This window comes from Toxotes jaculatrix, chromosome 6 (assembly GCF_017976425.1).
Source record: "Toxotes jaculatrix isolate fToxJac2 chromosome 6, fToxJac2.pri, whole genome shotgun sequence".
Lineage (NCBI taxonomy): Eukaryota > Metazoa > Chordata > Actinopteri > Toxotidae > Toxotes > Toxotes jaculatrix.
The window spans coordinates 17,200,223-17,217,093 of record NC_054399.1 but is presented as its reverse complement, the minus strand read 5'-3'; the positions used below and the strand labels follow the sequence as shown (position 1 = coordinate 17,217,093).

Below are 16,871 nucleotides of genomic sequence, written 5' to 3'. Positions count from 1 at the left end.
ATTCGGCCTTGCACTGCAAAAATCTATGCGTGCATGTCTTAGTTTGAGTGTGAAAATAACACAAATCCATCAACTTAAGTCCATGCAGGGAATTAAGACACACACACAAGATCTTCTTGAGGGAAAGGTGATAGCAAATGCAAGTTCAGATCAAGGACGAAAACTATTGGAGACAATTATGCGTGTCAGTGGGACAGTGCAGAGAAAGTAAAGCTAGCAGTAGGTAGTGTGTTCAGCTGAAGAAGAACACACTGCCCACAGATTCAGCCACGGATTTACTTTTTTTCATTTTCTCTCATGTCCTTTTCAAAGAAAGTTCCTGGTTGACTTACATGGCTGTTGAGCAGGCTGCTTTTGTGACTTGCAATTCCTTCAGACTTTTGGAGGTTTTCAATCGCCATTTCAAGCTAAAGAAGGAGCATGCAAAAAAAGAAAAAAAAATAAGAGTGGACACAGAGGGGAGAGGAGGCAGAAGAGTGAAAGAGACAGAAAGAAGAAGGGGACAGAAATAAGCAGGGTATATGAAAAAAAAACAGATAAAGGAAAATAAGACTGTTAGAGAGCAGCCAGATCTCTGCGTTTCCATTAAAAATCAGTCAGTGTTGCAGCCAAATCCATTATTGGCTGACAAAAGCATGCAAATCAAGGGACTCGTAGGGTTAAGCTGCTCTGTGAAGGCTTGCAGTCAGACACTCTAATATATGCAAATAGGAACCACAAACAGGGGCACAGGTCACGTCAAACTTAGGGACAACAGGTCAACAATGCCTAACCCCCCACAGTTTATTAAACATTTTAACTCTGAAAAACTTAAAGTCAGATAGAGTAAGTTGTAACTACAACTGAAACAGTGTCATGGTAAAAGAAATACACTGACATTATATTCTGTCTTTGGACAACAAAAAATAATGGAGTCCAACTGGCGGGCAAAGTGAATGACAAAACCAGGGACATTCTGTTGAGCTGTAGAAGAAAATCAAGTCAAAAAAGAAAAGATATGTGGTATTGCAGCCAAACTGGAGACATAGAAGAAAAGGAAAAAGAAGCAGGCAGCGTTCCAAGCCTTAAGAAGGCTCCCGAGGGCTCTTGGCCAAATGGTAATGAGCCCCAGGGGTTGCTTTGTTTTGCAGGGCGCTTAAGTGCCTGTGAAAACCTCTGAAACAAGGCAGTGCTGAATTATTTAAGCCAGTGTCCCGATTCTACAGGCCCTCTGCCCTGTACAGCTCTGCTCTCTGTGTGTTACTGCAGAGCCAGGAGGCCCCAACTCCAGTTGCTGTAAACCTTGTGTGTCTCCCCTTGCCTTTCAGGCTTGTTCTGGGAGCCTGCCCAGTCTGAACAAAGGCTCAGGTAGCAGTGGTGACAGTTAGCACCAGTGTGCATCTCACAACACTATATGGTAGTGCGGATATATGTTAGGAAAGCCATGCTGTATTAAGAGTTTATAGTAGCAACTTGTTTATATACTTTAACGAACAGTCTCAAGAAAGTACAGTAAGTTATTTGGTCTTTGGTGGGTGCAAACCTCTGATCTAATGCCAAGTGTGAACAGGGCCAGAGTACCTCTGGAACACTGGTATGAGTGTTGCTCACCATAGCTGAGGAGGAGCGAGATGAGTGTGATATGTGGTTGCGGCTTCCCTCCATGCTTCCTCCATGGATCAGGTAGGTACTGCCGCTAGAGATGATGTGGCTGCTGCCCACATCCATGGCGATGCCCACCATGCCATGAGGGGGCACCCCACCGCTGGCAGAGGAGACCACTGTGGTGACATGAGCTCCACCAGCCTGCGAGTCGAAGTAGGTTCCCCCACTGCTCTGCCCGTATAACTGAGCCTCGGGGTTGTAGGAGTAGGCTGCTCGGCTGGGGAGTGATCATTGTGATTAAGATGCAGTGGTGTCAACACATGATGATGATGCCAGACAAAGTACATTTCAGGACCAGTGATGAATTTTAATAGGTATGTGTATCTGCGAAATCTGATACAGTACATAATACTGTTTAAGTACACAACAACATAACTGATGTCACCAAAACATTTGGTTATGCTGGCGTCATATCAAACTGTGGGGAAAAAAAACCTTTGGCTTTAATTAGCTTTAATGGTGTTTTGATTAGAGCTATTTTAAAATCAGTTGGATGTGACAGTTAAAATGATGAGAAAAGTGGTCTGGAAAGTCTTATTTGTCATTATCTTTTTCATCCAGCACCCATTCATGCATTATTCAAGATGACTGCTTCTGGAGCGGAGCTAAATATTATGCACAGTGCTTTGTCTGTGTACTTTGAAAATTAAAAATGCTGTAAAACACTTTAGCATCTTAAATTAGCACAGTGGCCATATTAAACTTTGATAAAGTTCTGAACAAAATGCCATGTCTAAATATGATATGATATAATAAGGCTATCATGTGTTTACAAAAACATATATATATTAAAACAATTATTTTTGGTCTAAAATTTGTTACTAAAATCTACTCATACACGACTATTTTATTCTTCACTGGGTTATGTTCCACTTTAGTGCATGCATCATATTCCTTTGTTGCATTTTTAAAACATAACATTGCTTACATAGTTCCATTGGTGTAAACAGCCTCTCCACTTTCTCCTACATATTGAACCTGGGATGGGTAGACATGTTGCACCTGCTGCACCTACAGAGAGACAAGAGGAGAATCAAAGCAGGCCCCACAGAACTGAGAATTTAAGAAAAATGCCATTTATCAGTCTTTATTTGTAGATACAGTGCTAAGACAGAATGCCACCAAGATTGTAATCAACTAATTATACATATACTGTGCAGATAAACATATTTTCATGTGGGTGTGGGTATGTGCACACCTGTATGTGTTTACATGCAGTGCAGTGGAAAAAATCTATCCACCCCTTGGTTTGTTGACAATACTTTGCCAAAAACAGAGGCCTCAACAATATCACTTAATGTTTAAAAGCACTGACTAGTAATATTTTAAGTGGGCACAGGTTATCTTATGTACCTTGTAATGAGAGAGGATCAGAAGTAAAAGCGATGAATAGAAAAAAAGAGTTGATTAAAATGTTTCACCTGTTATTTAAAATAAGGCTGTAATGAACCGGTTTTAACTTGAAGTGAGACACAAGTGGTTTAATTAAAACAAGTTTGATGTTACACAACTGGCAATGAATGACATGGTGAAGGGAAGAAAAAAACAGTGAAAAGCAGATAATGAACAGTCCATCTGCTACTGGCTGATGGTCTTGCGACACATTATCACCAAGATATAAAACACTGGCACCTAAGGCCAGATGACAGCAGACAGTCAGGTCAGATCCTGGTTTTCACCATTAGACGTTGGACATCACACAGATTTTGTGTTGGGATTTGGTTCAAGCCCCCAGGAAAATCACCGGGCTTTGCAGCTAGGTCACATTATACCCCGAGACTCAGAGAAGACTTTCTGTCATACACATCATCACAAAAGATACTTTTTTTATGTTATTCATATATGCAAGCAGTGGGACAGGCTCAGCCAGAGAAAGATACCCAATGAGGGACACAGGAAGCAGGAGAAATATTTCACCTCCGGATGAGCAGCTTTCGATGGCATAGATGGGCTACCATTTTGGGAACTTTATCCAGTGTTTAACACAGACGTAGTTCGGTTACTGTTAAACTTGTTTACTATCTAATATGTCAGTGAACGGCCAAACAAACAATCCACCAGACTGACTGTTATTATTTAGCCTGAATGTAAATTCTGTCCCAAATGAGACATGAAGAGTTCATCAAATATTTGTAAATGACACAAATAAATCCTGGTGAAACAGATTATAAGGCACTTTTGTCCACCACAGATTCTGATATTTAAATTCACAGAAATAAACTGTCACTTTACTGTAGGTCTCCAGCTCAGTCACAAAAGTCAAAATAATCTAATTTTGTTTATTAAATTGTAAAAATTCAAGGGGTGCACAGATATCTTCACAGCACTGTATATGTATGTACAGTACTGTGTACCTGCTGAGGGACCTGTTGAACCCTGGGTACTGAAAGCTGCTGTACTTGTCCTCCTTTCTGAGCTGAGCCTGTGGCTTGAACCAGCACCCTCTGTGTGGATACAAGACATAACTCAATTACATGTACATGTACAGATATGTACGTACAATTACACACATTACTGTAAATGTATTAATACAACAGTAGCAAACATATCAACAACTGTTCCGTACAAATATCAAGACTTCGTTTTGCATTTGCAAGTGCTGACAGATTTATTCTGATTATGACAGTACTGCATGAGAGCTCATACTTCATTCTATAAGTCTAACATACTCAGTGTCAGACTAGTGCATTGTTATTGTGCAATGAATAACAGAAATTTAGACTGTGTTCTATATGGTTTATTAACAATATTGTCTTTTTTTTCCTGTAGCCTCAAATAGTCCAATAAAGTAAAGACAGTGTAAAGGCATAGCTGAACCCTTTCTTGTTAATATGGTAATGGATATAGGAGGCAACTGTTGGCAAAGTGAAGGGGTGGCAGCTTTAGTTGCTGACAGGTTACACATTGGAACCATTATTATTTATTGCACGTGGTGACTGTAACATCAGACCACAAGCGAATCCAAGAGAGAAAATACTGTACTATTTTTTCTTAACAGGCACCAAGCACAATAAGCAAGTCCCAGTTTCTAGCTATTCTTTTACATTTGACATTTGGAAAGAAACACGATGGAACAGTTAAGTCATAGCAGACTTTCCCCATTTGTCCTGTCATTACAATAGCAGCAGGGCGGAGGTAGAGCCCTACCTGCTGGGAGGCTGGGACAGGCTGTACAACAGGGGCCTGGGCTGATGATGACGTCCGCAGCGCTGCAACGCTGGTCGTGGTGTCTGACCCTCCCTCGGAGCTCTGCATGCTGGGTTGCAGGGGAGTCATAAAGAAGGAAAAAAAAGAAAACACATGAGTAGGGGGGAGTTTTATACCAGGATGAAGAAATACTTTTGTAGGTAACAATGAAGCCTAAAAGAAAGGAATAAGAGAATTTCAAGTCCACACATAGACGCCAAAACTAAATAAATTCTCTTCCACCCCACCCCTTCTCTCTTGGAGCCACCAGAGCATTCATTTAGGCCCCTGGGGGTTGCTGGCTTTGCCAAGTCAAGCTGAGTCACTAAAGATTTCAGAGCCCCAGAGGATGTCCACCTTTGGCCTTAATCAATGGCAAAATAAGCAGCCCAGCAGTATTACACAGGCTCTCCTAGTCCTGCTGACAGGACAGACCAAGGTGGAAAAGTTACAGTACAGGAGTTCAAGTTACCAACGGGACTGAAGTGCTTCCTGACGACCAAACCCACTGCCGCCACTCGCCTTTCCACTGGGTGACAATGTGCACAGCATAGCAAAGGGGAGCTAAAAATGGAGTGACACAAAAGCTCTCTTTTGAAAAAAAGGACAGAGGGGGAAAGAGCGGGAGTAAGGCAGGGACAAGAAAAGAATAGAGCAAGGGGGAGTAAGCAGATAAAAAACAACTTCCCCACTCTGTTCAAAAAAGAAAAACCGAGGGGAGAGAAGGATGAAAATGGCAGTGGGGCTCCAGCCCCTGCCAGGGTCCTGATGATATCCAGCGTTTGTTTCTAACGAGAGCCATTCTCTGAGGGCTCCAATAATCCAGCTGATATGAGGAAATTCCTCAATGCTTTGTAAACGTTTGTCGGTTGCTATGGTGAGGAATCCATGACGACCACCCCCAACTCAACCCCCGTCCTCCCCTCCCTGTTCACTCCTCTGCCCCCCCCCCCTTTCATAAAGCTCTTGCACAGGAACTTTCGAGTGCAACCGCAAAAAGGAGAGGGGGAGGAGGATTAGAGTAAAGGAGAGGGAGATACAGCACAGTTGGGGGGTGGGCTGAATTGATGAGCAGTCTTTGGTTTAAGGCAGAAACCCAGGAGCAGCAGGAAAAGTCAGTCAGGCAGACGGGAGAGGTGTTCAGCAGGAGAATTTCAGAGAAGGGCTACAAGACACAACCTGCTCGAGACATGCTGTGATTAGTCATTACACACGACTTGCACTACAATGTTATTTCAATTTACTGTAAGAGACCTGACAAACACCACTTAGGCTGCAGTAATCTGCAGGCTGAACCATTAGACACAAGCAACAGGTGCAGCCACGCATGTCTTTTGACTCTCTTAAATCTATATCAAACTTTGTCATGGGGCTGCACAATTAAAACAATTAAACTTGTGTTTTTTCCCCATTCTTACATAAGGATTCTTTTACATTTGCACAAACAGGGAGCTCCACTGCCTCAAACCAAGTGCTCCTAAGGAGTCTCTAAATTTCATCAACAAACAAGAGGACTACCTTTTACCATGCAACCAGCTGAGCTCATGGCAGAAGGGGCAATAACGAAAATGAATCTAATACGTGACACACAGGAGAAAAGAAAGGAGGAACAACTAAACAAGGGTAAAATGAGTCAGAATCAAGGAAACCTTGTTGGTGATGGAGAGGAAGGGGAAATGAATTTCATCAGCTCCAACAAAAACACTGTGCTCACACCAAACTAGGAGTCACATCCTCTTTTGTAGAACTTCGAGTTAAAGACTGTGATGATACAGGATAATACCACTAATTTATACAACTATTTAACATGTTGCCACTGAATACGACATAATGAAGGTATCACAGATCCTACCACAAAATCACTACCATCCATAACTAAAACGCACCCGCATTCTAAAGGAGATTACAAGGGCAAATGCTTTACTTTTGGAAAAATGGTTTCCCTAACAAACTGAACAGTGATTCTCAGTGTGTCCAGAGCTGAGCAGGCCATTCAGGATTCATTTCAGCCTGCATCACACAGCACACTACATGGTGACTCTCAGGAGGGGCTACGTCTGGCACTTCCATTCATCATTTCTGAATCAAATGTTAATTATAGCATCAGCCCTCCAATCACAGCTTGCTATGGTAAAATTATCTAAATACAAAATACACGGAAATACAAACCTGGATGTGAAAAGAACAGAATAGTACACATTTGATCTGTAAGGTATCTGAAAGCACCAAATAAATCAAGACATTAGACCTCGAACTAACTGACCCTGAAGATACACTACTTGAATTCTTTATGTGTCCGACACACAAATTTAAAAAAAAAAAAACTGTCACTGACTGTTAACCGTCTTAAGTTTCAGACATCAGCAGTAATCTGGGGGGAAATTTAGGTTTCGGGGGGGACACTATTGGGTGCTATAACAAAATCAGAGAACGTATCTTTGGGAAAGAAAAACAACAGATATGGGTGTGCCACCACGGGCATTTTCCATGTGTGGAGATTTTGCCACAGGCAGACACTGCTCTGCCTACATGACTAATAGACTGAGTGGAGGAGGCCTGTGTTGAAATTCCTGATATGTGTCAATCTTCAAACGCACACAGTGCCATAATCACTGCTCCTTGCGCAGCCCTGTGCGTCCATCTTCTGTGTATTTGTTCAGGGCACAATTAGCACTAACATGTGAAGGTTCTCATATTCCATTATAATTTTTCTTCACACTCCTTTCTTGTATGTCATTTAAGTACCAAAGGTCTATTATCAGAATGACGCTAACAAAAGCTCCTGCAACGCTCAAGCATCTTTCTAAAGCAAGGAATTTGTTTATGAAGTGTCAGTTCAGTTTTAAATACACTTGTAACAATCACATCATTTATCTTTAGACTTGTCATTTTCACAAGAGGAAGTGACACAGGCCTGAGGGTGTCTTTATGCCATTAAAGAGTGGGTGGCATCACAAGATGGTGAGGGATCAGGAAACAGAGCAATGACCTCCATGTTTTCATCCATTAAAGCTCAATTAAAGCACTGGCTTTAATACATATGGTGAAGTGTGCCAAATCATTGCATTGGAGGCGGAGAAAGAGGATAAAGTGCAAGCAGAGAGGAGTCTTTCTGATTAGTGTTCTGGGAAGGTTAGAAGCCACACAAATTCCCCACCAGCAACTCTGAAAGGCACAAAGGTAGAACACAGCAGGAGATCCAGCACACTGCAAAAACCGCCACTCTGGATGGGCTGCAGTTTAGGGCCAACCCTCTCTGCCTTCAGCCCAGGGCCAACTTCACACGCTGAAGTCCGTTTTCATGTCAGGTCTGTGAGCCTGGTTTCATTCAGGCAAATCCCAGATGAGCACTTATCAACATTACAACATCAGCCCCTCCTTTTAAGAGTTACCTGAGTTTTGGAAGCTATACAGAATAAAGAAAAGACACCAAACCGAAAACAAAGCTTTACAAACTGTCAATAATGCTATAGTCTTTATTGTTAATAGTGCAGGCAAGATTTAAACATATGCCACTGACAGATCTAACTTAAACAGGGCTCAATCAGAGAAAAACACATACAGATGTTCAATTAAAAGCAGGAGCCCACAGTCTTGGCTCGTGTTTGCACTGGCCCACATTGTTTGCAGAGCAACAACGGTTGCTAGTGGCAACACCGTCCACTCCCGTTTCCAGGAGCCTGTTGCTATGCAACCAACAGAATACTTCCCAAACCAAACAATGCCATCCCCCCACCTGATCCCTCTATGTCACGCTAAGTAGAAACTTACAACAATAAATACTATGTTAGCTATTAATTTCAGACACCGGGAGACATGGAGGCAAAACTATTCCTGTGCTGCAGTTAGACAAAAATGTACAGACTTTATACTGGTTATAACTTGAAAGGACAGGATGAAGTACTGTTTTTGTAGCTACTTGGTGGTCAAAAGAAGGACGAATGTTTAAGTCATCAGAGAGACAACAGTCTATTCTTCAAGGCTGCTTTACACTCATGTCACCCAAAAACAACACTTCCAAAAGCAAGTCAAGTCCTTCCAAAGTTTCCTGGGCAGAGGAGACAGTAAAACAGTTTAAGCAGAGACATACTTTCTCCAACTCACTGGAAGATGAAACAAAATAAAGCAGAGGCAGACACTTGTTGCTTTTAAAGTAACATCTATGGAGAACATTTGTTCCACATTATGCAGTATTCATCTGTGACATTTTTCATTTATCTACCAAGGAAAAGCAGCAGGTCTCTGATAAGGCTTTAACATATGTCCATAATTTGAGAGTTCATTTAGTTATCACAAAAAAAATTATTTCTATTTAGGGGTTTGAAAAAAACATTTAGACCTACTTTTCTTTGATTTCATTAAAAAAAACACCCTATAAGATCACACAGGCACACGCACTCACACAAAGAGTGAATTAAGATATGATAAGAGATTTCCACAACAGAGGCTGTTCTTCAAGCCTGTCTCATTAATTCATGGCTAATCCAATCAAAGCAGCTCTTGGGGTCTGCAGATGGCAGCGTTTGAGGGGGGGAGAGGGAGAGAGAGGGCAGAAATAAGAGGCACCGGCCACTGTCTCTGATCCAAGAGCCCCCCCTCCCCTCCCCTCCCCAGCTCACCTCCCCACCTCTGGTCATCAGCACAACCTGTCCACTCAGTCACCATGTGCACTGCAGGCCTGACAGCCACAGAGAGAAAGATCAAACCGTTGCCATGGAGATTGTGTGTTCGCCCGTGCTCTACACTCGCAACTTCCTCCCCCAACGCCCTATCTCTTCTAAACCTTTCCAGATTTCCACCACCCCCAGCCCTCATCCTTAACATTTAACATCTCGAGATGGAGAACGAGGATTTAAAACTGCACATGTTGAGAAGTTAAACTGGAAAAACACAAAGAAGACGAGCAGGGAAGTGGGGGAGGTGGTCACAACTGGGAAGGTAATTAGACTTTACACATACATGTGGGTGTCTCCCTTTAATGAGCATTAAACTCATATGTTTTAAGGCTAATGAACTGATGACACAAAGGAAGAACCATGGACACGGTGAAGTTGGGATTCTTATATTACGTCTGTTTCATCCTCCAACACATTATTAATGTGTGTAATATTTTTAAAAAACACATTAAGAATATACAGTATTTTTTTCGTTCAACTCACTTCATAACCTCATGTCTGCACAACATGTACAGCTTATAAAGTCTCAGTTTGAACATAGTTACAGTTAGATCCAAAGCACATAAAATGGGCCGCTGTTAAATATATATCATCAAGCTTACTCACAAAACCAGAAACAACTCATATAGCACATACTGCTGTCAAGGCTGCAGGACCCTCTAATTTTATTATAGAAAAAGTAATTCATTCATTTATATAGCGCTAAGCAAATTCAAAAATTACAAAGTGCTTTACAAAGAACAAAGAAAGTGATCAAATTAAATCAACCAGTAAGAGCAAAGGACAAAAGCCAAAACACCTGTATATGGAGTTTGCCAGATCAAAATATTAAAAGTTTATTAGAAAAGCCTTGTGATACAAACGCTTTTTAAAGAGCAATTTAAAAGACCATATTGGTTCTAAGGTTGCCTGGCAAGTCATTTCATAGTAGCGGTGCCCTGACAAGAGACTCCAAAATATTTCATGACTCAGCTACATTAGAAAAATAAAAAAAAGCCATGCATGTAAAAAAATAAATAAATTTGGATTGGCAACAAGAATGAATCGCTTGTACCGTGGGCCACGGCTGAAATGTGTTAACATGTTAACTGAGAGACAAACAAAAGACCTGACAACATGACCTCCTAGCTAGATGTTGCTGTCTCACTGAAAATGTTCACAGCATGGATGCACGAAATCAAAACGAGTCACCAAGACTGACAACTTGGAGTGGATAAGTGCATTATCCTAAAGCTTCAGTCTCGCCCAGACTTGCATCCTATTCTGTAAATGTATCACAACATTTTCTCCACATGCAAAACACTTACACTAACGTTATTGAAATCTGCCTTTACTTGCTCTCTTCAACAGGTGTGTTTTTAACCTGTGGACTCTGAAGTTTTATTTCCCAGGGAATCACATTCTGCAAAGATGACCTCAGATGTTGGCAGCGAGCTGCCTCGATCTTAACCGATAACCTGAGATAAGCGTCATGTTGCACTGGAGGAGTGTGCCTTCTTGGTAAGCACTCACTCCACACAGATATGACACTAAGAATCATCAAACTGTACGTACAATATGCTTTTGCAGGAACTGCTTGACACAAAAATGAGTCATCAGTTAATACTTTAAATTTGAAACTGATCCAAGTGTCTGTTGTTCATGCAGTGAATACTGTGCCAAGCTGAATACTTGGCATCAGACTCAGATGTAAGTATTTTATGCGTCTTTTACACACAAACTCTGCGCAAGACAAATTATTAAACAAAGATTCATTCTGCATTTGAAGGGACATTCTGCAATACCAGAATACTGCAGAATAATGGTCACAGGTAAATACTGGGGCACTGAGGTTCACACGCATTTCAAAAATGCAACAGTCTTTTTTTTCTTGTAAATGATACTGCGAACTACAGTAACCACATATCAAGACATTAAATGAGTTTAATTTGTACTTGGGAATTACTGCACTTGCACTGGGAATTTAACATGGTGGAAAGTTAATACAGCACCTAACAGCCAAGACTTTTGCTTATGCACCATTTTAGGCAAAACAGCAGACAACCTAAATCTGCTGCATTTCATACAGAAACTGAGCAGTGTCAGTTGCAGTTGCAGCCAAACTCCAAATTATTGGCTTACCAGCTGTTACAGCTGGCCACAAATGGAGTGGACTTAATTGGTGTGAGAGTCCACATACTGCCACCATTTCTGTATAAGACATTACTAAGACAGGGTCTGGATTTTAAATCATCTTTTCTGCAGTCAGCAGTCAGATCCAGTGATATGTTTTCGATATTAAAAATTATGACTTACATAATCTCAGCAACATTCACACTAATTTAGCACATCATATTCAGTGTCATTTCCAGAACATTAACCGTCAAATTACTTAAGGATCTGACAAGAGCTCCTGCATGGCAATTTGCATCAAGATGGCAATGTTATAACATGCAGTAAATGGTGGTGACGGGATAATGTTGACATACAGGTCTACATAGCAGTACTTGTTAAATTCTTAAAATTTCACGGAGGTGTAATTTATTTCTTTGCCTTCCAATTTGTTCTTGCTGACTGAAAAACTTGTTTTCAAAATCCCAACTTTTCCAGGATGTTTGAAACGACTGTTCCGACACATGAATGCTCAACAGTGGCAACACTTCGCTGCCAGACCTACCACCCTGGCTACAATTTGCAACATTGTTCAGTCAGTCAACACAAATGCTTCACTGAACAATTCTTACATGAAAATAATTAGCATATAATGCTGCTTTTAAAGGTTTAATCACCCCACCTCCTACCCCCATACTGAAAATGGCCTCTGAAGTGAATGAGTGGGAAAACAGGCTTCTCAGAGGTCAAGAGTGGAAACAGGGGTGGACTATATGAAGACACCCACCATTTAGCTGAAACCACCTGTGACAATGGTGTCCTGTGCCATTGTTCCCCAGCAAATCACCGTATTATATAGCTTCTGAAAAGCAATCAAACTACAAACACTGTCTGAGTCTACTCCTTTGCAAATCTGTCCAAATCTCCCTCCACTAAAAGTCTGGTCTTGGTTCTAGTAATTACTTCGTAGCTGGTTTACACTGACAGAAGTTCTTCTTTTAAGCCAAATAAACATCTCTTGACAAACTATCCTAAAACTCTACAAAAGAAAAGTGAGGAGAAAGTGAGGGGGCTGCTACTATCCGTGCCTGAAAGGGCGAGGGAGGGGGGTCGGTCATTGTAATGCAAATATCACTGCCTTGTCTGCTGTTTGTGGCAGGAAATTTAATTAGCAGTTGTGTAGCTACGATACAAACAGGTGGAATGCTAAGAATGCTCCTGATGACACACGCACAGACAGAAGAGACAGACTGAAAAACATTTCATTTCACAACGAGTTTCAACTTGTTGCCACCATGAGAGGGCCAATCAGTGGCCACATTTTTTTGGTATATGACAAGATTTGTTTCTTTGTATCCTAGCAGCGTAAGTCTACAATGATTTCCAAAATCTTTGTAGCTGGAAGACTTTATGTGAGAGTCACGAGGACACTTAAACTATTTTCCTTTCAACAGATTCTTATAAAACTCCAACAGCAAACCACTTAAAATGAAAAGCTCTTCACAAATAAATGAATTATGAAGATTATGAAACTGAAACATTTCATGTGTACAAATGGCACTATTAATTTCCACTTAACAAGCCCCATAAGGCATTCTCCTCTCAGTTCTTCTGCTTTGCTCTGTGATTTCCTGACATGCCTTTGACTGGAGTTATGGGATAGCCCATTAAAACTGTGTTAAGATCAGACAATGAAACGTGCAAAAAACAAGACACTTTACTTGGCACAGCAGGAAGGAAATACAGCTCTATATGCATATGATCAACTGTAAACAGCAGGGACAGAAGTGATGGCAAAGTCCATGTCTATATCTGTAGTCAGCTATTGGATTGAAAACTTCTCCCCTGGGGCAGCAGTCAGCCTCATCAAGACAGGCTAAATACAGCATGAGCAAACACACATACATACACAAGCACATCCACACAGCACACTCATGTATGCACACACACACACACACAGAGAAACACCACATACACACACAGAACATGTGACCAAAAGCTGTGTCAGATCACCCGCTGCCCAAGAGACCACTGCAGCTGTCCTATTGATAGCTGAACTGTACTACACGGATGGGCCTACTTAACACTCAAAATGGCACACGGGTAACGGTGAACAGTGCTACACACAATCGTACAAGCAACTTCAAACTCCAGAGATGGCATAAAAGAAGGCTAGAGGAGAAGAGGTTAGGCCTAAGGGAATGAGCATAATTTTCTGTAAATCACAGGCCACCGTGGCAGTCATTGGTGAAATGGACAGAAGTGTGACCACGATCACAGGCTGCAGGCCATGCCAATAAGAGGCAGGCTGGGTCACTGAAATTGAGGATACAGACACGTGACCACTGACCCACAACAAATATGCTAAAGTTAAAATAATATAATAATTTCAACTCCCCTTTCAAACGGACATTCCAGCTCATCATTTTCTGTACTTTGCATGCCTGTAAGAAATTTCTAAATAACTCTTCAACCACCAGTTGCTTTCCACTTTAAGTCTCCTTTCTGTGCACCTTTTCTTTCCGACCTGCCTCTGCAAGCCAAAGCTATGCACTCTTACCACAAAGAGGGAGATGAAAATAACCTGATTAAAAACACTGACTTTTAAAAGAATAACATTTCGCCCCCCTGGCCCACTCTATCCCCTTTCTTTCCATGACTTGGGTGTATTTGTATATCAAGTTGCCATGTAAACATAACAGTGTCACGCTCAAATTGGGGGGTGGGGTTGGTGGGGGTTACACACACAGTTTCAGCGCAGTCATCTCTTTATTTTCTTTGTAGCTTGTCTGACCAATCAAAGTTAAGTTTCTCTCTCTGACACTTGCTTCAAAACAAGTCAAGTCTTCTGGTAATGCACATCCAGTTTTTCCCAGAAATATTCTGGCCAAAGGGGAGTAAAATCATGGGTGGAGGAACGCTTCATGAGCATTACATTTTAACATATCATGCAGCCTAGATATTACTTAACTATTACTTTATTAATTTAACTACACTCAGACCTATTTTTTGACTCATTTTCACTGTAAAGGAAACAGATATTGAGTAGCATCAAAAATACATCTTCTTAAATGAATCAGTCAGCTCTCTTCCTTATCAAGATGAATACTTTATGTAAAGACACATTTGAAGTTTACATTTCAATTCATTAGTACCAAGCAGAAAATACATTAATTAGAGAATTTTTCATGCCACAAAGATTCTTCCTGATGCTTCAATAGCAAACATTACAAATGACCGAGCACCTGGCAGCTGTCTCTAAAAAGATAGTTCATTAGAATTAATATATCTCAGGGGACAAAAAGAGACAGAATCCCAGAAGGAGAAAGGGGATATGCAAAGTGCTGGAAACCAGCCACAGCTACACTGTAAAACTAATGAAAGGGGGGATTTAAAATCATGGGGGGTCTACTTACACTTGATTTGTCATTATTGCTAGGGCGCAGATTGATATGAGCCTTCAACTCTGCAGAGGTCAAAAAGCAAACCCAATGAGACCTGCCACATGAACAATGAAGCAGTGCAACTTAACTACTAGCAAACAACTTTGCTTCGGGTCTGTTCAACAGGTACAGCATCAGTAAAACTTGAAAGATTAGTAGACAGAGCTAATTTACTTGTGATTAAATGAGTGAGAGGATGGAAATCAGGCCCCAGTGATTAATTCAGCTTATTGTAAAGTGAACCAGTGTATCTTCTTTGATGCCTAGTTTTAAAAGCACATAGAAAACAGCACTTTAAACACTCCATCTCTCATCCAAGATTGTAGAAACAAGACAATAGTATAAAAGAACCATCATAGCACCACCTAGCTGTAACATATTCAGTTATTCAAGCTATTTCTAAAATACTAAAAACTCATTAACTTTGTAAAGTGGCTGCTTTGTTCGACGTGGAGAGTCAACGTTATATAATCTGATTAACAGAGATTAAGTTTATCTTGACAGTTCAATATACTTCTGAGATAGAGACGAATGGAAGCATCAGGGTAGATAACGTTGTAACGGCGCCGGTTGAAGTTCATATGTCCGTGCTCGACGGACGGTCGAGTGAAAATTTTCAATTCCTTTTACGGATATAGTTCATAAGTAAAGATCGCCACAGCAGAGCTGACAAACTGCCTGCCGAAATGAAAGTTGTCCACCTGATGAGTCCACGATTTGCCTGCGGCGGACGTTAGTTGCAGTTCGAGCCCCCGAACCAAACGTTGCAAACGCTAGCTAGCCACATCTCCACCTGCTTGAATACGATTCCAGAGAAAGACGCTCCGAAAATGAAGTTTGTCCGTGTTGTGACGGACCAGACAGAGCTGCCGTTACCAACGTGGCAAACGTTTTAAAACTCACAACGGAACTTGCACTCAGACGCTCCTTGGTGTAGTTAGCATTAGCCGTAGCTTGACTGGTAGCCCAACCATTCATCTTGCTGGGATTGAGCTGGAAGTGCGTTCACATCTCGACACACGCTACACAACATAGCAACAAGTGTAAAGTGATGATGTCGTAGTCTTAACACTGACGCTGTGCATAACGTTCAAGCAAAGTGTATAACAAAATGAGTAGCAGAAGTGAAATAGACCCCCCCCCCCCCCCCCTCCCCCAAGCTGACTTTAGGTGCAAAAAGCTGTTGCTAGCAATAGGTGAACGTCAGTTAAATGAAGAGTGGAAAGCGGTTCTCAACTTGGGGCGGATGCCACAAAGCAGGGAAAGTTATGTTGTGGAAAATAACCAAGACTGATAACAACGCATTCGATCCCAGAGCATTTTTCTCCAGATTGACATGAATTCAGTTTCTAAATTCTATAAAAATATAGTCACCTTTGCCTTGAGAAAAGTTCTGCCCTGGCTCTGCTCTCTTTCCCCTCTCTCCCACTCGCTCGGTGACTTCCAGATGCTGCTGCTGCTGTTGCTGAGTGTTGCGCCCGTTGGTAAGTAACTGTCTCCACGGCTACAGTCACTATGGCGCGACGGGGTCTCGAGGCAACTGTTGCTACCCTCGAATTCCTACGTCAGGGCCCTCACTATGCATGGGAGGAGCCAAATAGAAAAGAGCCCCCGCCCCCTTAAATTTAGCTGTAAATTTAAATTGAACCACTAGGAGGTGGTCTTAGCAAAGGGAGAGGTGGAAAATAATAATTCAGTTTATCCAGATGCTGCTTCTCTCTTTTTGGACTGACATAAGCCATTCCAATCTTTAAAATAATTACTGTATGCATCACACGATTATCTTTTCATATTTAAGATATTGTGCAGCTTCTTTATGAACAGGAAGATG

The 16,871-nt window shown here is 41.5% G+C and overlaps 1 protein-coding gene across 5 annotated transcripts in view; it reads right to left on the bottom strand.

The window, feature by feature from the left end:
- rfx2 (regulatory factor X, 2 (influences HLA class II expression)) overlaps positions 1–16,535 on the bottom strand; it is a 52,947-nt gene extending 36,412 nt beyond the window's left edge. For 2 of the 5 annotated variants that reach the window (XM_041039745.1, XM_041039747.1), the window contains exons 1-6: positions 16,415–16,535; positions 4,792–4,900; positions 3,999–4,088; positions 2,573–2,655; positions 1,591–1,861; positions 333–407 (exon numbers count right to left, since the gene is read on the bottom strand). In XM_041039745.1, the coding sequence (XP_040895679.1) occupies positions 333–407; positions 1,591–1,861; positions 2,573–2,655; positions 3,999–4,088; positions 4,792–4,899 (627 nt within the window). In that variant the 5' untranslated portion in view covers position 4,900; positions 16,415–16,535. Of the gene's footprint in view, positions 1–332; positions 408–1,590; positions 1,862–2,572; positions 2,656–3,998; positions 4,089–4,791; positions 4,901–15,943; positions 15,993–16,414 lie in introns of those variants that run through there. The other 3 variants (XM_041039746.1, XM_041039749.1, XM_041039750.1) reach the window with 3 other exon arrangements.
- Between the last annotated feature and the right edge of the window lie 336 nt (positions 16,536–16,871).